The 27,986-nt window shown below is 45.5% G+C and overlaps 1 protein-coding gene across 3 annotated transcripts; it reads right to left on the bottom strand.

Moving 5' to 3' along the window:
- Nucleotides 1–357: 357 nt before the first annotated feature.
- On the bottom strand, nt 358–27,816 carry svopl (SVOP-like). Of its 3 annotated transcripts, none has more exons than XM_075472390.1 (16): nt 27,294–27,816; nt 20,722–20,978; nt 5,105–5,196; nt 4,917–5,015; nt 4,567–4,638; nt 4,349–4,473; nt 4,200–4,263; nt 3,989–4,114; nt 3,417–3,545; nt 2,849–2,922; nt 2,358–2,554; nt 2,019–2,130; nt 1,859–1,940; nt 1,203–1,292; nt 1,012–1,125; nt 358–930 (listed from the first exon to the last, which is right to left on the bottom strand). In XM_075472390.1, the coding sequence occupies exons 2-16, from the start codon at nt 20,975–20,977 to the stop codon at nt 919–921; spliced, it is 1,644 nt and encodes a 547-aa protein (XP_075328505.1). In that variant the 5' UTR covers nt 20,978; nt 27,294–27,816; the 3' UTR covers nt 358–918. The 3 variants fall into 3 exon arrangements, with proteins under 3 accessions (XP_075328505.1, XP_075328504.1, XP_075328503.1); XM_075472389.1 differs by having other exon boundaries at nt 5,105–5,199; nt 27,591–27,816; XM_075472388.1 differs by having other exon boundaries at nt 5,105–5,199; nt 27,294–27,815.
- Between the last annotated feature and the right edge of the window lie 170 nt (nt 27,817–27,986).

Here is a 27,986-nt window from a genome sequence, read left to right as displayed (position 1 = left end):
CAGGAAGTGAACCTACCCTCGTTGTAGCTAGCTTGAAACTGCCGTTTTGACAGGAAATGACGATCGGCGACGTCACGTTACGTTGCATCTTGGGTAGTTTGAGTATGAGTAGTAACCTCATGATGCATACTCAACATTTCGGAGAATCTAGTATGCATCCGGGAACTTCTCGCTTACTAACTCAGAAAGTTAGTAGGAGCAGTCGGAGCAGTAGGAGAAGTATGCGGTTTCGAACACAGCCAATGACTGATTTTTGGCTCTGTTTGATGACAGAAGTCGGAGCCTTAGATGATTTGGAGCAGCATCTAGTGGACATCAATGTTATTACACGTTAGTGCAAACAAAGAAGTAAAAAGATTCAGAGTGAGGAGAAAATTTTATATCATATCAAATGATACAAAAACAAAAAGTAGCTCTTTAGAAGAAACACATGACGTGTGGTTATAACAGTTTCGATTCATACAGAGTGGCACAAAAAGAACCTCTGCAGAACACCAATATTTACCTGAGCAGCTAACATGCAGATAGAAATATACTTTATAGATCATTTGCATTAAAAAGTCTGACGTAGAAGGCAAAGCCAGCCTGTCTGCATGTCCCTGAGAACATTAAAAACTAGTTCTGCTGCTTCTAAAGACACCAGCTGGACTAAATGTGAACCCATCCAGGACAAAAGAGGAGCAGGGATAAAAGCTCCCTGCTGCAGACATCACCACCGACCAGCAGGCGGCGCTGTGATTAACGTCTTTCTGATGCCACAACAGGACGGCTGGGAGGAAAGTCAGCAGCAAACCGAACCTGTTCAAACAGCAGCTGCCATCTCCTTCAGGGTTCTAATGAAGGTCCAGTAACACCTGAGCCAGACTGGGATCCACGGAACAAAAAGAAAAAGAAAACAGGAAGTTTGTTCAGATGTCTTCAGGAGTTTTGCTGAAAAAGAAGAAAATTGGACATCAGAGTTTGTTGAGGATTTCAAATAAAGTTGATAAAAACCAGCAGCCTGCGCCTCACCAGCAGAGCGCGTCCTTTAGTTTCTATGGGCAGCAGGAAGCTTCCCAGAGAACACAGCACACAGGCCACAGCGAACGGACTGAGAGCCAGGACCACCGACTGAGACATCAGGACCTGAAGGACACACGGAGGAACCAGGAGCTGCAGCAGCACTCTGAAAACTGAGCCACTCAGAAGGACAGCGAACTCACCTGAGCGATGAACGGAGCGATCATCCCCCCGATGCGACTGAAGGAGGTGCAGAAGCCCATCCCCAGGGAGCGGGCCACCGTCGGGTACACCTGAGAGACCACACCCAGGGAGAGCTTAGACCAGGTGCAGGAAACCCGAGAAAACTGCAGAAACCTGATCCACACACCTCCCCAAAAACTGCAGAAACCTGATCCAGTAAAACCAGCAGAGACCTGATCCAGTAAAGACCTGATCCAGTAAAACCAGCAGAGACCTGATCCAGTAAAACCAGCAGAGACCTGATCCAGTAAAACCAGCAGAGACCTGATCCAGTAAAACCAGCAGAAACCTGATCCAGTAAAACCAGCAGAGACCTGATCCAGTAAAACCAGCAGAGACCTGATCCAGTAAAACCAGCAGAGACCTGATCCAGTAAAACCAGCAGAGACCTGATCCAGTAAAACCAGCAGAGACCTGATCCAGTAAAACCAGCAGAGACCTGATCCAGTAAAACCAGCAGAAACCTGATCCAGTAAAACCAGCAGAGACCTGATCCAGTAAAAACTGCAGAAACCTGATCCAGTAAAACCAGCAGAGACCTGATCCAGTAAAACCAGCAGAGACCTGATCCAGTAAAGACCTGATCCAGTAAAACTGGTAATGAGGGTGGACGTACCTCCGCTGTGTAGATGTAAACCACGTTGAAGTTCATAGAGACCAGAGACCGGAGCAGGAACAGCAGAACTGTGAAGCCAAACCTGAAGAAACAAAACCAGGAGGATCTCAAAAACCTGGACGGTGTCAGTCTGGACCTGCAGAGTCAATGTGGTTCTTACATGGTGGTGCAAATGTTAACCATCATGAACAAAATGGCCGTCAGCAGCTGAAGCACCACCAGGCTCATCTTCCGTCCAACCACGTTGAGCAGAGCGATGTTTACCGGGATCACTGGGAGGACAGAGGACAGGGGGTCAGACTGTGGAACTGGTCCAGGACCTCAGACAATGGAACTGGTCCAGGACCTCAGACAATGGAACTGGTCCAGGACCTCAGACTGTAGAACTGGTCCAGTTCTAGTCCAGGTATTTTCAACTATGAGACCCAGTTTTCTGCTCAGCTGTAGCTGATGAACCAGAACCATCTGAAGCCTTCAGTCTTGGTGTTCTTTGACTCACGTGCAACCTCTCCCAGGCAGCTGATGAGCAGCGTCTGGTAGTCGGCGGAGCCGAATGGGATGCAGTAACACACTCCGTCCTCATGGCGGTGTTTGACCTGATGCTCTCTGTCGGCATTCGTCACGCACAGCAAGTTCTTCTCCAGCAGCTCCGAGCTGCTCAGCACCGAACCGTAGTAGGTGAAGGACGCCACGAACCTACGGACCAAACAGAATACTGAAACCTGGTTCTAAGTCCATCCAGAGAGAACCGGATCACACAGACTAATCCCAACTGTCCACTAAACTACCAGCGAGTCACGATATTTTAACTTTTTAATGACATCCGATGGTTTGCTCGACCATGAAAACTACTTGTGGTATTTTAACCCTAACCCCAAACCTTATTCCTAAACCCTAACCTTAACCTTTACCCTAACCCCTAACCTTAAATCTAACCCTAACCCTAACCCTGTGGAGCATTTCTGAAACATGAAGAAAAGCAATGATTACCATGAGTACCAGAGCAGCAGAGAGGTCCTCCTGAGGGAGGAACTGAGCAGAATCCTCCAGCCGCCTCTTTGTCTCTGAAAACATCAAATATTCATGACATCACTGCCATTATTAAGACAAATATCAGAATCTCTGCCATTTACCTCCTCTTACGTGGTTTGGTTCGGGGCTCATCTGGATGAATATCAGTGTTTAAACTTTTAGAGGAAATCTTCTGGGGGGGTTTGAGATGTTGAACTAAAGTTCCTTGGTTTTATTTTGTTATAATTCTTTAGAATCAGAGAACTTAAATCTATGTGAAACTGTGTTTTTAATGCAAAGCTTCAACTGGAATGTTTAATTTCTTCGTTACTTTTCTTTATATTTTATTGACCTATTTATTCCAATTTGACTTTTTTAATCTAATATTTGTCATTTATTTTACTGATAAATGCATTTACTTCAGTTATTTCCCCGTCTCTGCTACCATCTGGTCACACTGGGAATTAGAAGAAGGTGTGATGGCGTCTGACAGCAGGACTGGAGGAGGAGTTCAGTTTACCTACACCATCAGGTGTCCTGAACGTACCGCTGAGGGCTCCGCCAGTCGTCCTGGAGGAAGAGAAGTCCGGTTCATTCTGGCGATCCACTCCAGCGTTTTAACAGCAGCCTCCATGTTTCCTGCCGACACGTTGTACCGAGCCGACTCCGGAATAAACTGTTGGAGGATCAGAAAGAGTCTGATCACCTTTTATTACCTCCACTCTGTCCCAACAGAGGTCCATTCATTCATATAAAGTCACAGTAATCTGTGATGGATCTGCAACACTCAGCTTTTCTCTGCAGAACCATGAAACATTCTAACTGTAGTGGAGAGAATAAATAGATTTAAGAACTTTACAAAGTGATCACAGCGTCTGGAACACCAACAGGTGAAATTTAAGCAGTGTTTTTAAATTTAACAGACAGACTGTAGTTCAGCCACCTTTAAGGCACGTCTGTGATTTAAGGAATAAAAATAATCAGCTGCTTCAGCCAAGTTTAAACTGCTCCTCAGTGTTTCCCTTTAACTTCCTGTTTTAACTTCCTGTTTTAAGAGAGGGGGAGACATGGGAGGAAAAGAAAGAGAGGGGAGACACGGAGGAGAAGAGGGCGTGGCACCTTGAAGAGGAAGATGAGGATGATGCTCGGGGTGACGGACAGCCGGATCATCCACCTCCAGCCCAGTGTGGGAACCACCAACATTCCCAGGATGATAATCAGCATGGAGCCCATCATCCAAAAGATCTGAGGCGCAGACAAAGAGCATGCTGGGAGATCTGAGCCGATGACATCACACAGGTAATCAGCTGCATAAACAAGGTGAACTCACGGTGGCCAGAGGCAGCAGGAAGGCTCGGTGCTTCGCCGGGATGAACTCTGTCTTCAACACGAACCTGAACAGTGAGAACAGAAAACACACCTGAGTCACAGGCGTCGGCCAATCAGAGAGCAGCGTGGGATGGTGATGTCAAAACTGACCCCTGCGACACTCCTGCGACGCCGCAGCCCACCATGCTGCGCAGGAAGATGAACCAACCATACGAGGGAGCGAATGAGGTGAGCAGTGAGAAGTAGGCGCTCCACACGAAGCCTCCGAACACCACCTGAGCACACGCACACACACATGCACACGCACGCACAGAGTGAGCCAGCCAATCAGCAGGGAGCCTGCAGGGTGAACATGGAATGTTTCTGACCTTCCAGCGTCCGTATCTGTCAGCGATGTATCCTCCCAGAACTCCACACAGCATGAAGCCCAGAAACACCATCTGGAGGAAACACTGGGTCAGAACCACGGGCTTTAACCTACGGCGTAACCGCGGTAACAGTACCTGGTTCTGAGCATGTTTTAGGTTAAATGCTATCATCATTTTATGATGCAGGGAGCCGGTTCTGTTGTGAAAGCTGCTGAGCTGAAGGTTCTGCTGAACGACCTGCAGTCCACATTAACAGCTGCAGGTATAACAGATGAGGCTTCACAGAACAGCCTCTGGTTCTGTTGGCCGGGGAACACAAACAGAACCTGGCTGTGAGGATCTCCCCTCACCGTGGAGACGAGCGCCACCTGCCAGTCATCCAGACGCCACTCACAGCGAATCTCCGGAGAAACCACCGCCAACAGCATGATCTCCATGGCTTCCACGATCTGCACACAAACACACCCTCAGCTTCCTGATGGCAGAGCTTCCTGGCAGCAGAACCCGGGCCGGCTGTTTGTAGCAGAGCAGAACTCACGTTGGTGCTGCCCATGATGAAGAACAGCAGGATGTGGAACCGGCCGAAGCCGATGGCCTCCACGGCCTCCTCCACGGTGAACTTCTCATCGGCTGCTGCAGGAAGCACAACGTTAACTGACCCAGAGAAATCATTCATCTGTCCCGTGTTCAGGGAACGGATCCGAGGGTTCGGAAGCCTGCTGTCGTGGTTCTACGATCTAAAAGGGGGGATCCTTCTTCTGTCTCTGACTATGGACCCCCAGCGTTCTACCGGCAGCGTTAAAGCTCTCATGTTTCAGTCACAAACGAGGCTCGGTGGGTTTCAGCTTCCTTTATTTTATATCTGGAACATTTCCATTGAAGCAGCTCTCTCTACATCCACCCTTCCTCACACTCCTCGCCCCCCGGCCTGATGGGTAATGTAGTTCCTTGTAGCGTGCTCTCAGGAAAGACAGAGAACGGAGATGTTTACATTAACCTTCCCCCTTTTTTTCAAATGTCTTGACATCGAAAACATTTCACTGTTTATGACCCTTTCAACGGATTACCTAAAGAAGATAAGGACCCAGATGTGAATTCCGACCAACTGGAGTCTCTTTGTGAGATTCTCTCCTCCACGCCAGCCACGCATAATAAATTATGCAAACTGACACCCTCTGACAGAGAAACAAACCAGGCTTGCTCTTCTTTCCTGGCCTGTTACAAAGGAATGTTCAACTCTCTATTTTCTAGAAAGTAGAACTTTCACCATAATCCTCACTTTCTCCTGGAATAAAACTGTTAAAATCGGAACTGCATAAATCTACAGATCATTTTGAAACATTCGCCATTCTCTTACATGGAGTATTTTCCAAACTATGAAGATTTGGATTTAATAACAATCCCTTTTGTGGAGCCACAGCGCCCCCCAGTGGACATAGATGACGGACACTTTTCACTATGTCAGCCTAAACAACCATGGACAATTTCAACTACGGATGTTTAATGTTCTCATTATGTGCAATGCATAACCTAATAGTGTTTAATTCCACAGGTATCACTCAAGGAGCCGCAGATCATTCTAGTTAACAGCAAGCAAAGTTGTCATTACCATTTTTGTCATGATAATATGAAGTATTGTATGCTAATAAGTGTTTCATGCTCATATTTGTGTTTATGCCTGCTTTTATGTGACAATATTGCCTGTTAAGAACATTACGTTGTATAAATCAGTGTAACGTAGGTAAATGCGTTTGAAAGAGAGAAATTTTTCTTTTTCTTCTCAGTAACCCCCCTTTTTAGCTTTTTGGGTTGGGGGTCAGCTGAACACTGATTGGACGAAAGCTGACATGTGATCTCCAGCTTAAAAGAGAGGCGCGCATGAAATCATCCTCTTCGCTTGCTCTCTTCCTTTTTCCCTTGCTCTTCCGCTTTTTAGCTTAAGCCTCTGGTCTTTTGCTCCGTAACTATTAATTCCCCATTTTTTTTAGACTTCCCCTTTTTTTTAAAGTCTGGCCCGATACACGCGAGTGTTGGCTAAATCACACATCCCGGCCAAGAAGAACAGCCAACCCAACGACGCCCATCCGTGGTAACCAAGGCAACGTGGCCCAAGGACTGACGTTCATCTCATAAGGAACCACGACTCTCCGGCAAAGTAAGGCGCATAAAGTCTGATTTCTTTGGAGCAGTGGAACTCTGCTGAACTCGGAGTACTGAATCCTTCCTCTGGAAATGATGGTTGGGCAGAGATCCGTAGGACATAACCGGCCGAAGTGATTAGCCAGAGAAACTGAGTGTGGAGGCCCAGACTGTACTACCGTTTTAAACCCCGTCACTAGCCCTCCCGTTTAGCTAAGATATCTCTCCCTTTCAACCGTATTTCCCTATAACTATTGCAAAATACCCATATTCTGTCTCTTATCAATTGTTTATACCCCTATACTGTGCAGTGTTGAATAAATGTTTTGTATTAATCCACTTAAAGCGTCACAGAAAGTTACTAAGCTGGTTATCTCTCCAAACAGGACGTACGACTCAGAATGAGACTGATTGATTAATGAATTAATGAGATCAAGTATTAATTAATTAATAATTTAATATACCAGGATCGCAAGATTTTAAACAGTCTTCCTCTTTGGACTGTAACGTAACAAATTAAAATAAAGAGGTGGTGCCCCCTGCTATTTTCGAGGTAAATATTAATTAATAACGTGCTAACGCTACATATATTTTGGTGCCGTCCGTCCGAGGCTATTTGTGAAGTAGCCGCGCTTAGCAAAAGCTGTCTGTGTGTGAGCATTTTTACAAACTGTTGTTTCCTGCATCAGGTTGAGAGTTAACGAGAGTAAAGAAGAGCCAAATAACGAACTTTATGGACGCATAAACTTGTTGTTTGAATTGTTTTTGTAGTAAGAAAGTATTACAAAAACACAGAAACGGAACACGTCAGCGCTGCCTGAGTGTGCTTCCTCCTGAAGTAATTTTGCATGCAAGAGCGTGTTAAAAAAACGCTCAATAATATATGGCCAAGTGGGGATTAATGGTGCGAGTATCCATCATTTGATCTAACCGCTCTGAGAAACAGAGATAATTTGTCCGCGAAATTCCGGTGTTGTCTGCTGAACTCAGGACTCCGTGCAGAAACTAGAAGTAGCTACCTAAGTTTTTGCGGCTGGTTTGTTTACAAACAGTCAGGAGATTTGACAGGCCTACGGCGAAACCTCCCGTGGCCGGTGAAAGTAACGTCTATACGGCGTGTGTATTATCACTTCCCGAAGAGAGGGTAGTTATAGTCAATTTTGAAGAGTTGAAGTGCCTAAAGGCAAGTCTGTTTTAACTTGGTGTTCGTAGAAGCACGAGCCCAATTGAGTCAGCACGTCGGCAGAAGCGCTGACGTGCTGGAAGCCCCTTAAAAAGCTTAAGGTGGAAAGTTGGAGACTGCCACGTCTCGCAAATGCTGCCTCTTCTGCAAAGCTGTTGATAAAAGCTGTGTTAGAAACCGCCGTGTTTCTCTTTGCTTGTGACATGAATGTTGTTTAAAAGCTTGGCGTGAGTCTGCTAAGCTAAAAATTTGCTGTGGGCTGAGAGCCACACAGCACTGACACTTCCTGAGTGGGAGGTGCCAAAGTCGTCAACATCTGACGTCAGCACTTTCTCACTCTTCCCCTGGAAGTCCGCTGCACATAACACAAGAACGAGCCTTAGCGTCATCTGCTGGTAGCTTGGTTAATTACAACAAAGTGAAGGAATTCTGGGAAATGGTGTTTGACTAACAAATCTGACCAGCGCCATTGTAACTTGTGGTGAAGTGATTGAATTGAAAAGCAATCACGTGGTTCACAACTAATTCCTGTACTAACAATGACTGTTTGCATAACTTGTTTAAGGGTTTAAGAGAAAAACGATTCTTAAATAAATAGGAAATTTAAAATCAGAAAACTCAACAGTAACTGATTTTTAAGGTTAAAAGAGAGTCAACCTAAAACGGTGGATTATATCCACCACTCCTAAATTGCGACACCCCAATCAGCAACCCCAAAATTAACATCATTAGAAAAGGAACGACACTTGGAAGAAGGAAAGAACTTATCAATAATTTGGCTTAATCAAGTAAGATAAATTTTATTAAGGAATACTTCTTTCTGAATTTTCTTTTGTTTGATTATTTCCATCTTGTTGTTATTTAATTTTGTTTTAAGTTTAATTTCAAAAGCAATTTGGAATTAAATAATTTTAAGCGATAAACTTTTAATTTTTAATTTTTTTTTGATCATTAATTTTAATTTTAATTTTTAATTATTTTTTTTTTATTTTATTAATTTTAAATTGAAAGAATTTTTTTTTTTTATTTTTTTTTTCCTCTTTTTCTTTCTCTTACTTTCCTTCCCTTCTTCCAGACACGCTAAACTTAGTCTATAACTTGCCTAACTGCTTACCACGGTTACGCCTAAACAAATAGATTAACAAAACTTTTCTCAACAAATCAACATGACTTCTGACACGTCCAGTCAGGACGATCCATTCGAAGCAATGGAAAACACCCTGATGGATTTGACTGAAGAGCTAATTCCAGGTTATGTCAACAAAATAACAGGCACTGACCCCAACGAGCTCGGGGCAATAGTGTCAGAACTTATTGCAGGAGTGGAAGCGAAGACGCCCAAAGACAAAACTTTAACAAAGTTATTGGGGAGCTTAGCTGTCGTCTTCTCCGCGCGATTCAAACATGCACATAAGGTGGTGGAGCAAGCCGCTGAAAAACTCAAAACTCGGTCGCAAACGATAACGCAATTACAGGAGGAAAAGAAATTCCTCCAACATAAATTAGAAGTCTCTGAAAGGACAGCAAGCCAGGCTGCTGACCAAATAGAGAAATTAACAACCCAGGTTGAACAATCAGACAGAGATATGAATCAACTAAAAGAGATAAACGGGGAGCTTGGGGAATCGCTCCAGCAGTGCCAACAAGAGTTGCTGGCTAACCAAGCTAAACTGGAAGAGGTTGATAAAGCCCATAAGGACTCGCAACAACCTCTCCACGATGCGCTGCAGACAGTGCAGGATTTGAACACTGAAGTCGCATCCTATGAGACGCATCTCAGTGCTAAACAAAAACAGATACAGCTTTTGCAGGAACACCTCGGCGAAGCTAAAGACAAAATCAATGAAGCGTATCAGCAAAACGAACGCCTAACAGGAGAGTTGATAAATGCAAAAAGAGATTTACGTCAGCCCTTGGAGGCTGAACGCAAACTGAAAATGCATGATACCTCTCAACCAGAAAAGGAAGGCCGTTTTAGCTATAAGGGAGCCCAGGGGGAGTCGTTCTTTCCCCCAACAGGGCCAGCCACCCCAAATCCTTTCAGAGCCCACGGTGAGTCCCCAGAACCAACCAGACTGGATCAGTCGGTCCTTGCTCCGGGAAACCACACACCGTTGGGACCTTCTGACCGAGAATTAGACAAAATCGCTCGCAACGTGCCAAGGTTCGAACCCACTCCTGGGGGGCCGCACGACACCCGAGCTTACTTAAATGATATTGACTTCTATTTGCGTCGATTTCCAAACGCATCCATTACGGACAAAATCTACTTGATTAAAATCACGTCCAGCCGTGAAGTAAGTAGATTCATCGAACGTCAGCTTGATTACATCCAAAATGATTATGCACTTCTCTGTCAAACGATGGAGAGGGAATTTTCAGATGAGCTGTCTCAGTCTGGCCTAAGTACCGCCATGATGGTTAAACAGGGACGTAGTGAGCTGCCTCAGCAGTACTATTACCGTCTCCTCAAAGCTTATTTTGGCTCACGCAACGACAAGGGAATGGAGGAAGATATAAATTTCAAAACGCTCTTCATCCAAAATCTCCATCCCGTTACTAGTCACCACTTGGGGGTCATGGCTAATCCGCGAACAGCCACAATTGTGCAGCTCCGTGAGTGGGCCACTTTAGGTTTCCAGAAACACAGACAAGCTAAACAGCCAGAGCATAACACTGTTCTGACGCTGAACGCCGAACACCCACCTATGGAGCTCGAAGGAGCCCAAAGGGGTAAGGCACCTGGTCACGACACCCGACCACAGCGGTCTAGTGAAAGTCACAAGACATCACAGACTCAACCGTCTCATCCGAGAGACGGCTACTCGAAACCTCACTGGCCCAGTAAAGAGCGATCTTACTCACGTGCAGAACACAACGAACCTCCTTTTAACCCTCACAGAGGAAAGTTCTTCCCAAACCGGTTTCCCAAATACCCAGCTCGGGAGAACCAGAGTGACTATAAAAATAGGCCTCGGGACACACATCCACGCACGGAATGGTCCAAATTATCCCAACAGGAATCGAATGATTCACACAAAAGGAGCAACAAAGACTCTCCAGGCATGAGATCTGAAAAGGAAAAAGAAGCCTTTGGTCTCAGCCAGGATGAGATAGACAATATTAAACGTTTGTTGCAAGAAATGAAAGAAAAGAAAGTTAACAAAAAGTCTGATCTTCTGTCTATAACCACTGTGACACAGAACCTGGCCCTGCCAGCTGATTCCCTTTCACAGCCAGAACGAGCAGCCGAGCCAACTCCAGAATCTGAGCTGGACCCACAACAGGCTCAAACAGAGTCACAAACTCCTGTGAACAGCACAGAAGAAGAGGCAAAAGATCCTCTCCCACCTAGCGCAGTCTTGGTTGTACAGCTGGATCAAAAAGAGATCTCCTCTGACCAGGATGCCTCTCTGATACAAGTTGAACCACCTGTACACCAATTTCTGTGCAACCTCTCTGAAAAGGGAGTCGCACGCAAGTTTTACATCTCACTAACCTTGGAAAATGTGCTGAGACATGAAGCTCTCCTCGACACCGCCGCGGATATAACTTTAATGTCTCTATCTCTTTTTAACAGACTTCGTAAGGCAGCAAACCACGGCAATAAAGAGTTAAAACTCCAACCTTGCTCTCTGGAGGTGCGCCCGTACGCCTCTAATAACACTACGCTGTCAGCAGTATCTCTGATACAACTGTCAATCGGACCAATGACTCTGATTCATCCCGTGTATGTGTCATCGCTTGAGTCCATTCCTTTGCTTGTCGGAAAAGATCTTCTGAACCGTTTCGAGCCTTTACTCGATTTCAAACGATTGAAAGTGTGGGCACAAGTGCGAGAACCTCTGACGATTACTTTTCCGTACAATGAAGATTTTAGCTGCTATGTCCTTGAAAGTGAAAAGCATAACTCTGTCCAACAGATAACTTCACTCGAGCCGTCCGAAACCGTAACACACGATGAGGTTGTCCACAGCAGTCCAGCCGCTCAGGCCGACCCTGACAACCTGGTGACGCAGCTCGCGACACAGCGAGACACTTTCCTGTGTGCATTACAACCGTCAGCCACGCAAGACGAGTACTGTCCACAGGTGCTCGGAGGTCTTGAACTGCAAAAGTCGCAGATAGATGATGTGATTATAGCTTTATGGGCTGATAAATCCGCAATCAGTAAAGATCTATATGAGTCACTGGCACGAGAAAACGCCAATCTCCGGATGGTGAAAAAGACATTCCGTTTCCCATCAGATCCTACACCAACCACAACACTCACTGCCATGGGTGTTTGTGCTCTCACAGTAAAGTGGAATAACAGAATGTTGATTCACACTTTTCTGGTTATTCCCGACCTTCCACACTCAGTGTACGTAGGAGGCGATATACTGGTGAGACTAGGAGTCCAAATTGACACAGTAAATAACATTCTGTGGTCACTAACAACCGTGCGTGATTCTTCTTATCTGCCTGACGCAGACAACCTGAAGTCAGGACAGACAATTCCAGAGGTATGCCAAGTAGCTAACTTCCAACATGCCACAATACCAGCACGCACGGCGAATGTCCCTCTCCGGATATGCATGCAACCAGGCCAGAGTCTTAACCACTCACAAGCTCTGTTTCAACCTTCGCCACTGTTCTTCGAACTTGGACTGTCCCTGGAAGCAACTCCTCTTTTGGGCCTAAATTCTAGGACCACATTTTTGCTGATCAACAACATCGGCGAGGAAGCCATACTGATCCCAAAAGGCACGCCACTGGGCTGGCTTATCAGTACCGACTTCCATGACTTTGAGCTGGGCATCCCAATACTGGGACAAATCCCAACTCCACTCTTCCCAAAACATCAGACAACCCACGTTGTCTACACAAAGCCTTCAAGGGCGATCGCACTCTTTTCGGTCGTGACTCTCGACCAGAACTCAGTCAGTCGCATTGATCTTAGTCATGATGAACAAATGACACTTCACACGGTTGACGTCTTGGCGGTTACATCAACCCCAGATTCTCCCGACGCACAGGAAAAAGTAACAACAGGGCCATCCCCTAATGTTGCTGATCGAATCGAAGAAGTGGTAACGCAAGCTAACGCTCTCGTTAATGACGAGGAACGCGACAAGCTACGCCAAACCCTTCTCAAATATCAGGATTTTTTCTCACTTGATTCTTCGGATTGTGGGTTAACCACAATCCACTCAATGCGCATTCCTACTCCACCAGACGCACCGCCAACTTTTGTGCGTCAGTATAAGATTCCTCTAGCATCACAGGAGCCTATACAAGAAATAATAGACGACCTGTTGAAAAACGGGATCATTCGGCCTTGTAACAGCACTTACTCGGCACCGCTCTGGCCGGTCGTGAAACCCAATGGAAAATGGAGACTCACGATCGACTATCGAAAACTCAACCAACAGGTCCCTCTCTCGAGATGGCCAATGACTCAGCTTGAACAAGAACTTCCTCGCGTTAAAAATGCCAAATACTTCTCCACTCTAGACGTGGCGTCGGGTTTCTGGACCATTCCAGTACACGCTGAGGACCAACACAAGTTGGCATTCACGTTCGCTAACCGTCAATATACATTCACCAGGTGTCCTTTTGGCTACGCCAACTCACCTGCTGAATTCAACATATTTCTGAACAAAGCATGTCCTGATGCCGGCGAACGAGGTAACCTCATCTACGTCGATGACATCCTCCTCCGTAGCCCCAACCTGGATGCACACATTCAGGAAATCGACCATGTCCTGGGTCAACTCACCACTGCGGGTGCAAAAATATCACTCTCAAAATGTCAGTGGTGCAAAACCAAAGTAGACTACGTCGGTCTCCTAGTAGGACCAAGTGGTGTCGAGCCACAAGTTAACCGCATCCAGGGCATCAGTAACATCAAAGTTCCCTCAAACGTCTCTGAGCTCCGCAGCTTCTTAGGAGTCTGCAACTACTCTCGACAGTTCATTGAGAGCTATGCCGACATAGCAAAACCTCTAACTGAACTACTTAAAAAGGACACACCTTTTATCTGGGCTGGGCCACAACAAAAGGCCATGTCCACCTTAAAAGAAAAACTGTGCACAGCACCATGTTTAAACTACCCTAACTGCGACAAACCATTCCACCTCGAAGTGGGCTTCTCAACTCACTGTTTAAGCGCTGGTCTGTATCAGAAATACGACCAGGATAAGAGAGTAGTGGCGTACGCCAGTAAAACGCTAGCTATACCCGAGCTGAAATATTCTGACTGTGAAAAAGCTCTGCTTGCCACAGTTTGGGCAGTTAAACATTTCTCCAACTACCTTGGAGGCCAAAAGGTCATTGTAGAAACACAACACCAACCTACCACGTTCCTTAACAGCCAACGTATAAGGGATGGAGTTGTAACAAATGCCCGTGTGGCCTCATGGCTAATGGCTCTGCAAAGTTTCGACTTAGAAGTCCGCTACGCGCAGAACAAAAAGAGCCCTCTCGGCACCGATCTTGCTGCATGTCAGAACTGCACTGCAGATACACCCCCACTCTGTGCAATTACAGACAAACCCTCACCTGTAACCAACCCCCACCACCACTACTACGATGAAAATGTGTGTAAAAACATGACTACTGCGTATGTAGATGGGTGCTCTTTTCATCATGACACGGTTACACGAGCAGGTGCAGGCGTCGTTTGGCTCCAAAACAAACCCTATGAACCTCAAAGCTTCCAGCTTGGTTCACAGTCGTCCCAATACGCAGAAGTGGCAAGTGTCCTGATCACGGTACAACTCGCTGCAGAAAAAGGTGTGAAAGACTTATTGATTTGTACTGATTCAAACTACGCCCGTCTCAGTTTCTCTTGCCACCTTGCCACGTGGAAACGCAATGGTTTCCTGACTTCCAGCAGAAAACCTGTGAAAAATAAAGAATTGTTCCTGGCATGTAACCACGCCATTGAGTCCAACAACATGCAGATCTACTGGAAAAAGGTCAGAGGCCACTCACGTGTACCGGGGCAAGACAAAGAACTGAACGATCTAACTGATTCCTTGGCAAAACAGGGAGCGATGCATGGCATCCCCTGGTCACTGGATCCCTCGTGGCTAACCGCAGCCACCGCGGACTCCTCCGAACCACAGGTCTGTGTGGTGACGCGTTCCAAAACGAACCCTCCCGCCCAGACATCTAACGATGGATCAGTGTCAGTGGAACCAGCGTTCACCGACACTGACCTGGTCACCCTTCAATCGCTCGACCCTGCCATCAATAAAATGGTGTTGTTCGTGTCTGACGGCTCAAACACACCCTCTGAGTCTGACCTCAATAACATCCCTGATTTAAGGAAACTCTTTGCCACTCGATCAGCCCTGCGGTTGGTCAAAGGTGTCTTAGTTCATGTTTCCGACGCACTCTCTTCACCTGCGTTCGTGGTCCCTCGAAACCAAAGGGGGGTGATGCTCGTGCACGCACACGACCTTCCCGCGGCTGGACACAAAGGTGTCAAAGCAACATACAGCGCGTTAAAACAAGTGGCATACTGGCCAAAAATGAGAAAAGATGTAGCCGACTACATCAAAGGATGCCTTGTGTGTTGCCAGTTTCAGCCGACAAACCCGATACACCGGGCTCCGTTGCAGAGGAGAGGCATCTCATTCCCATGGTCAGACCTCCAAATTGACTGGGTGGGACCTCTCACCAAATCAACCAGAGGCAACAAATACTTCCTCACGGTTACATGTGCATTCACCAAATGGGTAGAATGCCTACCAGCTGCAAACGATACAGCTGAAACTACCGCCTACCTGCTCATGAACCATGTGTTCTCAAGATTCGGCCTTCCGAGTCGTGTCAACTCAGACAGAGGAACACACTTCACGGCAGAAGTCATGCAACAGTTGTGGCAAGCTCTGGGTGTGAAAGCAAACTTTCACATCAGTTATCACCCGCGAGCCTCAGGTCAAGTAGAGCGAGCCAACCGAACTGTGGTGAACATACTCAAGAAGTACGTTGCATCCAACCAACGAGATTGGGATGTAAAATTGCCGTTGGTCTTAATGGCCATCAGAGCAACACCACACGAAGCAACGGGAATCTCCCCGTTTGAAATGATGACAGGCAGACAGATGACAATGCCACTGCATCTGCTCTACCAACCAGGTGAAGCCAGTGTAGCAACAGCGTACACCACTCACCAGTACATGAAGGACCTCAGCAGACACCTACAGGTAACCTTTGCATTCGCTCAGAAACACCTGGAAAAATCGGTCGAGGGAAGAAAGAGCTATTATGACCAAAAAGCCTCACAGGAGGAACTCCAAGTGGGGGACAAGGTCTGGTACTACAACTTCACCAAAACCGGTGAACAGACGAGTCACAAGGTTGGAAAGCTGGCCAAAAAGTTCCTTCCTCGATGGACAGGACCCCACCTGATCACCGAAAAACTGTCACCAGTGGTGTATCAGATAAAAATCAGCCAAGGACAGAAAGAAGCCAAGTCCAAATGGGTCCACAGAAACCAAATTAGACCACATAAAAGCTTTAGGGGACCCGCTGAGGACAATCAGGTCTCAGCAAACCCATAAAACCGAGATCCACAAGGGGGGGAGCAAAAGCCTTAACAAAACGATAAAAGAAAAGAACACAGAGCTCCCTCCTAAAACAATATTATTAGCAAGGAACTAAAATCAAAATAGGCAAAACCAGAATAGTTCAAACTAAAGTCCGTCTTCCCGATCCGACTGCCTGTCTAATAAAAGCTACTAACACACTAACTGCAAGTGGGGGTGAACTAGCCAACTCTAACCTCCGTCCAACCAAAAGTGTATCAATTTGAAATAAGCCCTAATATCCATCACTGTTTTTCACCAGGATGATGACACTCTGGCTCATACTTGCGACGATGGGACTGGCAACTATTCCCACTTGGACTGAGATTGTTGAACCCGGACCAGACTCCGGAATTGTTCTAATGGAACAACCCGGACTCCTGATCACCAACTGCCGGCTACACACCCAGAAGGTGTATGTCCGGTTCAGTCCTAGTGTGCTGTGCACGAGGAACGTGCCTAGCTCCGCCAAACTGACTTCGTGGGCCGGCGCTCGGTGGAAGAGAGAAGTCATCACTCATGCGGAGGTAGACATCACCCATATGTTGCAACAACTCCAGAAGTTCACCATCACTCAATCAGAACTGAGTGGGGCGAACAGAAGGGAGAAACGCTTCATTGGGGGACTACTGGCAGCCGCATCCGCCGTCGGCTCCCTATTCAGTTTGGGGGCGTCAGCCGTGAATGCCGTAAACATTGCCGCGATAAAGCGTCATATGGGTGAGTTGCAGGGTGAAATCCCGGGCATCCAACAGCAACTAGACTTGCAGAGAGGACAGCTCAGCACGGTGACCAAAACTGTGGAAGGCACGGTCTTGGTTTTGAACTCCCATAGTGAAACCCTGATGAAGACAGTCGCAGCAGAAGACACACTGCTGGGAGTTTTAAAGGTTGATTATGCTCACACACAGCTGGTAACTATGCTCATGTCTGATTTGATAAGAGATGTTAGCTCCTCCGTTGATACTCTAGCTATGGGAAAAATCCCTCCGTACCTAGTGTCGCTAGCCGTAGTACAGGACATTCTGTCCACGGCCACTAGAGAAATTGTTAACCCCTTGCAAGCACATCTAGCTTATACACTAGGCAGCGCAGTCCCCATTCACGTAAATCCCGAAGGCCGCGAAATAGCCTTCCTCATTAATCTTCCCATAGTTACCCTCGACAACATCTACCGACTAAAAGACGTCATCAACGTAGGAATCTGGAAAGGTGAAACCCACGTTAAAGTGCACACACCAACAGTGGTAGCGTACCACGATAGTTCTCCAGATCTCTACCTCGCGCCCAATTTAAAAATGTGCACCCTTACCAGAGACATTCATTATCTCTGCCCCAGCAAACCATTCGTTAGAGACGACACTGGGGGCCTCTGTGGACTTAAACTTCTCACCGAAGACTCCCAGTGCCAAACAACTCTCACACCAAAATACCAAGTAACTAACACCCAAGCAGAAACTGTGGGAAGTCGCTGGTTGGTTAACACTCCAGCGAAAACCGCCACTATTAGTTACGATCAACACGACACGTCTACCAAAATGGAACTACCAAACCGCACATTGTGGGTCACAGTTCCTGAAGACGCAATCCTTCACATAGGAGACCTGGCCCTTTACCACCTTAATCCTGACCAATACGACGGGGAAATAGAAATCTCCGATTTCTACTCAAAGCAATCCCTGGAGCTTGAGGCAGACACGGTCACTCAACTCCAATTTGAAGGTTTTAAAACCATTGACGTCAGTCCCATAGAGAACGTGCTGAAAGAAATAACCTCCAGCAACAAACCTCCCCGACCAACTATATCCTACTCATGGTCAGGCCCCGACACAGTAACCGCGACTATGGTTGCCCTAGGCTACCTCCTCACCTTCGGAATCGCGTACCTATATTCTCGACGCGCTAACGCCCTCCAGGGCCAAATTAACCTACTCAAATGGACCACGAGACGTAACAAACGTAAGAAGCCAGATCAGGACAAAAACACCACCGATCTAGTGACCTTTGATGAGGAGACAGAATCGGAAGAACCCCGAGTCATATATTCCCCCGCAGTCCACGAACTAGCGAATGAAGTATAACTCTAAGCCAACTTTTCTGTCACCTCTGCCCCTTTTTGATTTTTCTTTGTTACTTAGTCCATTTACCCTTTTATAAAGAATTAGCTAGAAGATAGGTTAGACATTAGTTTCAGGCTACGACTATAGTCCCTTAAGAAACCGTAGTTAAATTTGTTATATCTTTTTATATGTTTTTCTAATTCCATAAGTCTTACAGTAAAATAGTACTACAAGATAGGAAAAGCCAACACAACCACCTCAGAGAACACCTCAGCCTCTTGGACCTGAGACCACTGGGATTACTCCTCCGTGATTCCGAGATCTCCCCAGGACACCTCCGAATCAAGTGGGGGATATGTAGCGTGCTCTCAGGAAAGACAGAGAACGGAGATGTTTACATTAACCTTCCCCCTTTTTTTCAAATGTCTTGACATCGAAAACATTTCACTGTTTATGACCCTTTCAACGGATTACCTAAAGAAGATAAGGACCCAGATGTGAATTCCGACCAACTGGAGTCTCTTTGTGAGATTCTCTCCTCCACGCCAGCCACGCATAATAAATTATGCAAACTGACACCCTCTGACAGAGAAACAAACCAGGCTTGCTCTTCTTTCCTGGCCTGTTACAAAGGAATGTTCAACTCTCTATTTTCTAGAAAGTAGAACTTTCACCATAATCCTCACTTTCTCCTGGAATAAAACTGTTAAAATCGGAACTGCATAAATCTACAGATCATTTTGAAACATTCGCCATTCTCTTACATGGAGTATTTTCCAAACTATGAAGATTTGGATTTAATAACAATCCCTTTTGTGGAGCCACAGCGCCCCCCAGTGGACATAGATGACGGACACTTTTCACTATGTCAGCCTAAACAACCATGGACAATTTCAACTACGGATGTTTAATGTTCTCATTATGTGCAATGCATAACCTAATAGTGTTTAATTCCACAGGTATCACTCAAGGAGCCGCAGATCATTCTAGTTAACAGCAAGCAAAGTTGTCATTACCATTTTTGTCATGATAATATGAAGTATTGTATGCTAATAAGTGTTTCATGCTCATATTTGTGTTTATGCCTGCTTTTATGTGACAATATTGCCTGTTAAGAACATTACGTTGTATAAATCAGTGTAACGTAGGTAAATGCGTTTGAAAGAGAGAAATTTTTCTTTTTCTTCTCAGTAACCCCCCTTTTTAGCTTTTTGGGTTGGGGGTCAGCTGAACACTGATTGGACGAAAGCTGACATGTGATCTCCAGCTTAAAAGAGAGGCGCGCATGAAATCATCCTCTTCGCTTGCTCTCTTCCTTTTTCCCTTGCTCTTCCGCTTTTTAGCTTAAGCCTCTGGTCTTTTGCTCCGTAACTATTAATTCCCCATTTTTTTTAGACTTCCCCTTTTTTTTAAAGTCTGGCCCGATACACGCGAGTGTTGGCTAAATCACACATCCCGGCCAAGAAGAACAGCCAACCCAACGACGCCCATCCGTGGTAACCAAGGCAACGTGGCCCAAGGACTGACGTTCATCTCATAAGGAACCACGACTCTCCGGCAAAGTAAGGCGCATAAAGTCTGATTTCTTTGGAGCAGTGGAACTCTGCTGAACTCGGAGTACTGAATCCTTCCTCTGGAAATGATGGTTGGGCAGAGATCCGTAGGACATAACCGGCCGAAGTGATTAGCCAGAGAAACTGAGTGTGGAGGCCCAGACTGTACTACCGTTTTAAACCCCGTCACTAGCCCTCCCGTTTAGCTAAGATATCTCTCCCTTTCAACCGTATTTCCCTATAACTATTGCAAAATACCCATATTCTGTCTCTTATCAATTGTTTATACCCCTATACTGTGCAGTGTTGAATAAATGTTTTGTATTAATCCACTTAAAGCGTCACAGAAAGTTACTAAGCTGGTTATCTCTCCAAACAGGACGTACGACTCAGAATGAGACTGATTGATTAATGAATTAATGAGATCAAGTATTAATTAATTAATAATTTAATATACCAGGATCGCAAGATTTTAAACAGTCTTCCTCTTTGGACTGTAACGTAACAAATTAAAATAAAGAGGTGGTGCCCCCTGCTATTTTCGAGGTAAATATTAATTAATAACGTGCTAACGCTACATCCTAAACAATAACAACACATGGAGGTCGTCCAGCTGGTTGATTATTGATCAGGAAACTCACCGTGGAGGTCGTTGTTGTTGCTGCCCTGCAGCTCGTCTGCAGCTTTGTCCTGCAGCTCGTCTGCAGCTTTGTCCTGCAGCTCGTCTGCAGCTTTGTCCTGCAGCTCGTCTGCAGCTTTGTCCTGCAGCTCGTCTGCAGCTTTGTCCTGCAGCTCGTCTGCAGCTTTGTCCTGCAGCTCGTCTGCAGCTTTGTCCTGCAGCTCCACCTCCTGCAGATGGATGGCGCTCACCAGCTGAGTCATCATGGAGTCCGCCATCCTGAAAGCAAACCAGTCACTTTACTGAGGGCCGAACAACTGCACAAACATCAACCTGAACAGAAACACCAACCTGAACATCTGAACAGAAACATCAACCTGAACATCTGCACAAACATCAACCTGAACATCTGCACAAACATCAACCTGAACAGAAACATCAACCTGAACAGAAACATCAACCTGAACAGAAACATCAACCTGAACATCTGCACAAACATCAACCTGAACAGAAACATCAACCTGAACATCTGCACAAACATCAACCTGAACAGAAACATCAACCTGAACATCTGCACAAACATCAACCTGAACATCTGCACAAACATCAACCCGAACATCTGCACAAACAACCCGAACATCTGCACAAACATCAACCTGAACATCTGCACAAACATCAACCTGAACAGAAACATCAACCTGAACATCTGCACAAACATCAACCTGAACAGAAACATCAACCTGAACAGAAACATCAACCTGAACATCTGCACAAACATCAACCTGAACAGAAACATCAACCTGAACATCTGCACAAACATCAACCTGAACAGAAACATCAACCTGAACATCTGCACAAACATCAACCTGAACAGAAACATCAACCTGAACAGAAACATCAACCTGAACATCTGCACAAACATCAACCTGAACAGAAACATCAACCTGAACATCTGCACAAACATCAACCTGAACAGAAATATCAACCTGAACATCTGCACAAACATCATCCCAAACAGAAACACAAACCTGAACATCTGCACAAACATCAACCTGAACATCTGCACAAACATCAACCTGAACAGAAACATCAACCTGAACATCTGCACAAACATCAACCTGAACATCTGCACAAACATCAACCTGAACAGAAACATCAACCTGAACATCTGCACAAACATCAACCTGAACATCTGCACAAACATCAACCCAAACAGAAACACCAACCTGAACATCTGCACAAACATCAACCCGAACATCTGCACAAACATCATCCCGAACAGAAACACAAACCTGAACATCTGCACAAACATCAACCCGAACATCTGCACAAACATCAACCTGAACATCTGCACAAACATCATCCCGAACAGAAACACAAACCTGAACATCTGCACAAACATCAACCCGAACAGAAACATCAACCTGAACATCTGCACAAACATCAACCTGAACATCTGCACAAACATCAACCTGAACATCTGCACAAACATCAACCTGAACATCTGCACAAACATCATCCCGAACAGAAACACAAACCTGAACATCTGCACAAACATCAACCCGAACATCTGCACAAACATCAACCTGAACATCTGCACAAACATCATCCCAAACAGAAACACAAACCTGAACATCTGCACAAACATCAACCTGAACATCTGCACAAACATCAACCCAAACATCTGCACAAACATCAACCCGAACAGAAACATCAACCTGAACATCAGCACAAACATCAACCCGAACAGAAACACCAACCTGAACATCTGCACAAACATCAACCCAAACAGAAACACCAACCTGAACATCTGCACAAACATCAACCCGAACAGAAACACCAACCTGAACATCTGCACAAACATCAACCTGAACATCTGCACAAACATCAACCCAAACAGAAACACCAACCTGAACATCTGCACAAACATCAACCCGAACATCTGCACAAACATCATCCCGAACAGAAACACAAACCTGAACATCTGCACAAACATCAACCCGAACATCTGCACAAACATCAACCTGAACATCTGCACAAACATCATCCCGAACAGAAACACAAACCTGAACATCTGCACAAACATCAACCCGAACAGAAACATCAACCTGAACATCTGCACAAACATCAACCTGAACATCTGCACAAACATCAACCCGAACATCTGCACAAACATCAACCTGAACATCTGCACAAACATCATCCCGAACAGAAACACAAACCTGAACATCTGCACAAACATCAACCCGAACATCTGCACAAACATCAACCTGAACATCTGCACAAACATCATCCCAAACAGAAACACAAACCTGAACATCTGCACAAACATCAACCTGAACATCTGCACAAACATCAACCCAAACATCTGCACAAACATCAACCCGAACAGAAACATCAACCTGAACATCAGCACAAACATCAACCCGAACAGAAACACCAACCTGAACATCTGCACAAACATCAACCCAAACAGAAACACCAACCTGAACATCTGCACAAACATCAACCCGAACAGAAACACCAACCTGAACATCTGCACAAACATCAACCCGAACATCTGCACAAACAACCTGAACAGAAACATCAACCTGAACATCTGCACAAACATCAACCCGAACATCTGCACAAACATAAACCCGAACAGAAACATCAACCTGAACATCTGCACAAACATCAACCCGAACAGAAACATCAACCTGAACATCTGCAGAAACACCAACCTGAACATCTGCACAAACATCAACCTGAACATAAACACCAACCTGAACATCTGCACAAACATCAACCCGAACATCTGCACAAACACCAACCTGAACATCTGCACAAACATCAACCTGAACATCTGCACAAACATCAACCTGAACAGAAACATCAACCTGAACATCTGCACAAACAACCTGTACAGAAACATCAACCTGAACATCTGCACAAACATCAACCTGAACATCTGCACAAACATCAACCCGAACATCTGCACAAACATCAACCTGAACAGAAAAGCCAACCTGAACATCTGCACAAATATCAACCTGAACATCTGCAGCAACAACCTGAACAGAAACATCAACCTGAACATCTGCACAAACATTAACCTGAACAGAAACATCAACCTGAACATCTGCACAAACATCAACCTGAACATCTGCACAAACATCAACCCGAACAGAAACATCAACCTGAACATCTGCACAAACATCAACCTGAACATCTGCACAAACAACCTGTACAGAAACATCAACCTGAACATCTGCACTAACATCAACCTGAACATCTGCACAAACATCAACCCGAACATCTGCACAAACATCAACCTGAACATCTGCACAAACATCAACCCGAACATCTGCACAAACATCAACCTGAACATCTGCAGCAACAACCTGAACAGAAACATCAACCTGAACATCTGCACAAACATCAACCCGAACATCTGCACAAACATCAACCTGAATATCTGCACAAACATCAACCCGAACATCTGCACAAACATCAACCTGAACAGAAACATCAACCCGAACATCTGCACAAACATCAACCCGAACATCTGCACAAACATCAACCCGAACATCAACCCGAACATCTGCACAAACATCAACCCGAACATCAACCCGAACATCTGCACAAACATCAACCCGGACATCTGCACAAACATCAACCCGAACATCTGCACAAACATCAACCCGAACATCTGCACAAACATCAACCTGAATATCTGCACAAACATCAACCCGAACATCTGCACAAACATCAACCTGAACAGAAACATCAACCTGAACATCTGCACAAACATCAACCCGAACATCTGCACAAACATCAACCCGAACATCAACCCGAACATCTGCACAAACATCAACCCGGACATCTGCACAAACATCAACCTGAACATCTGCACAAACATCAACCTGGACATCAACCCGAACATCTGCACAAACATCAACCCGGACATCTGCACAAACATCAACCTGAACATCTGCACAAACATCAACCTGAACATCTGCACAAACATCAACCTGAACATCTGCACAAACATCAACCTGAACATCTGCACAAACATCAACCCGAACATATGCACAAACATCAACCCGAACATCTGCACAAACATCAACCCGAACATCTGCACAAACATCAACCTGAATAGAAACATCAACCTGAACATCTGCACAAACATCAACCCGAACATCTGCACAAACATCAACCTGAACATCTGCAGAAACATCAACCAGAACAGAAACATCAACCCGAACATCTGCACAAACATCAACCTGAACATCTGCACAAACATCAACCCAAACAGAAACACCAACCTGAACATCTGCACAAACATCAACCCGAACAGAAACACCAACCTGAACATCTGCACAAACATCAACCTGAACATCTGCACAAACAACCTGAACAGAAACATCAACCTGAACATCTGCACAAACATCAACCTGAACATAAACACCAACCTGAACATCTGCACAAACATCAACCCGAACATCTGCACAAACACCAACCTGAACATCTGCACAAACATCAACCTGAACAGAAACATCAACCTGAACATCTGCACAAACATCAACCCGAACATCTGCACAAACATCAACCCGAACATCTGCACAAACATCAACCTGAACAGAAACATCAACCTGAACATCTGCACAAACAACCTGTACAGAAACATAAACCTGAACATCTGCACAAACAACCTGTACAGAAACATAAACCTGAACATCTGCACAAACATCAACCTGAACATCTGCACAAACATCAACCCGAACATCTGCACAAACATCAACCCGAACATCTGCACAAACATCAACCCGGACATCTGCACAAATATCAACCCGAACATCTGCACAAACATCAACCTGAACAGAAACATCAACCTGAACATCTGCACAAACATCAACCTGAACATCTGCACAAACATTAACCTGAACAGAAACATCAACCTGAACATCTGCACAAACATCAACCTGAACAGAAACATCAACCTGAACATCTGCACAAACATCAACCTGAACAGAAACATCAACCTGAACATCTGCACAAACATCAACCCGAACAGAAACATCAACCTGAACATCTGCACAAACATCAACCTGAACAGAAACATCAACCCGAACATCTGCACAAACATCAACCTGAACAGAAACATCAACCTGAACATCTGCACAAACATTAACCTGAACAGAAACATCAACCCGAACATCTGCACAAACATCAACCCGAACATCTGCACAAACATCAACCCGAACATCTGCACAAACACAAACCCGAACATCTGCACAAACATCAACCCGAACATCTGCACAAACAACCTGAACATCTGCACAAACATCAACCTGAACATCTGCACAAACAACCTGAACATCTGCACAAACATCAACCTGAACAGAAACATCAACCTGAACATCTGCACAAACATCAACCTGAACAGAAACATCAACCTGAACAGAAACATCAACCTGAACATCTGCACAAACATCAACCTGAACATCTGCACAAACATCAACCTGAACATCTGCACAAACAACCTGAACATCTGCACAAACATCAACCTGAACAGAAACATCAACCTGAACATCTGCACAAACATCAACCTGAACATCTGCACAAACAACCTGAACATCTGCACAAACATCAACCTGAACAGAAACATCAACCTGAACATCTGCACAAACATCAACCTGAACAGAAACATCAACCTGAACATCTGCACAAACATCAACCTGAACATCTGCAGAACCTTAACTTAAAGCTGCAGTCTGCAGGATTTGTTGTTGTCATACGTAAAGTCCTAATTTTTGGCATTTTAAGAGTTTACATGATCTATCAGAACGCTTGAAGTTGAAAACGGTGACCTCCGTAGTCGCAAAATGCAAGAAATGCTTATTTTTTAACCGAAAAATAAAAAGTTATTCAACTTCCTGTCCCGCCCCATCAAAACACATGAGAACTCGTGCACGTCTACGTGCACGCCAGATGCGCCTACACGACTCCTCATTCATCAACTCACCTGTCATTTGCGATCATGGAAGACACAGTAAGTAGACTAGCCCGTAATGAAGTTCAATAGTCCAGATAAATAAGCGTGGGGACGAGCCTACCTTGTATCGCGCGTGCACAATCGGTGATTGACAGGCAGCAGAGCCCAGCTCGTAAACCTGATTGGTTACCTTTTACCGGTCCGGTCTGCAATTTTGTAAACAAACCTGCTGGCTTTGGAGGGACCTAGAGAACTATTTTTTTTTTGTATTGGGGTATTTAATGTACTACTTTCAGAATCCCCGGACAATTCCAGGCATTATGCTTGAAAAAGAGTTGCAGACTGCAGCTTTAACTTCCTGTTCTGACTCTGTTCTGGGTTAGGGATGCTAACCCTAACCCTAACCCTGACCCTGCGGGATGGCGTTTCTTCACAAACGACCTGAAAAACGGGAACTTTTGTCCCCAGAAGCTCACACAGCTGCTCTCATGTTCATGTTGCGTCAGATTTCATTCCTCTGACGTCACAGACACAGGTCTCAGGTGTAAAACGGGTTAAAAGCTGCTCTCAGTTCCGATAAAACACTGTTCTGTTGGAGCAGAACCAGAGAAACTAACCTCAGCTCGAACACCAGGACCAGAACAACACAAATGCGGGTTATCTCAGGCAGAACTTCCTTCTCTGTTCGGCTTCCAGGTCCACATCAACCAGCTCCAGAACCGGACAAAGAAGTGAACCGACGCGACTTTAAGGTCAGAACCAGCTGGGATTGGTCAAAACCAGCTGGGATTGGTCAGAATCGCGGTCTAGTTTCATCAGAGAAGCTGCGGAGAAACATTAACTTCCTGTTGGCGCGTGTTCTCCCGTCGGGACCGAACCGAACCTCCTCGGAGCCTGGAACCGGTTTTGCTTACACTGGTGTTGGATTGTGGAGCAGCAGCTTCGCTCCCTTCTCATCCTGCAGCAGATCCACGCACTGCGGCTCACCTGGACAGGTGTGTCCGGAAGTATCACCGCGGAAGCGACGGGGGGAGGGGCCAGCAGCCTGCAGCCTGCAGGTGAGCGCAGCACCAGGTGACCGGAAGTAAACACACAACGCTTAAAGTTGTTTTTAATCCTTCTGTTTTCAGTTGGTAACAGTTGGTAAGTCCAAATGTTAGAAAATACAGACTCAGCAGAAAGAGGAAGAGGAAGGAGGCACGTGACGTCATTACAGTAAAGCTCCAATCACAGAACAATAAAGGCCTTATTAAAATCAAAGTCATCTCATCACCTCAGGCACGCTCAGGACGGGAGATTGGACCGAAAAA

This window comes from Odontesthes bonariensis, chromosome 8, assembly GCF_027942865.1.
Source record: "Odontesthes bonariensis isolate fOdoBon6 chromosome 8, fOdoBon6.hap1, whole genome shotgun sequence".
In the NCBI taxonomy this organism is placed as follows: Eukaryota; Metazoa; Chordata; class Actinopteri; order Atheriniformes; family Atherinopsidae; genus Odontesthes; species Odontesthes bonariensis.
The sequence above is the reverse complement of the archived record's forward strand: the minus strand, read 5'-3'. Positions and strand labels throughout refer to the sequence as shown.

Excerpts from the sequence above, each read along its gene's own strand:
- svopl (XM_075472389.1), bottom strand. The coding sequence starts at position 20,977 with ATGGCGGACTCCATGATGACTCAGCTGGTGAGCGCCATCCATCTGCAG. Across the intron at positions 4,639-4,916 it reads AGGTGGCGCTCGTCTCCACG|ATGGTGTTTCTGGGCTTCAT; the intron begins GTGAGGGGAGAT and ends TGTTTCCTCCAG. Across the intron at positions 1,126-1,202 it reads TCGCTCCGTTCATCGCTCAG|GTCCTGATGTCTCAGTCGGT; the intron begins GTGAGTTCGCTG and ends TGTGTCCTTCAG.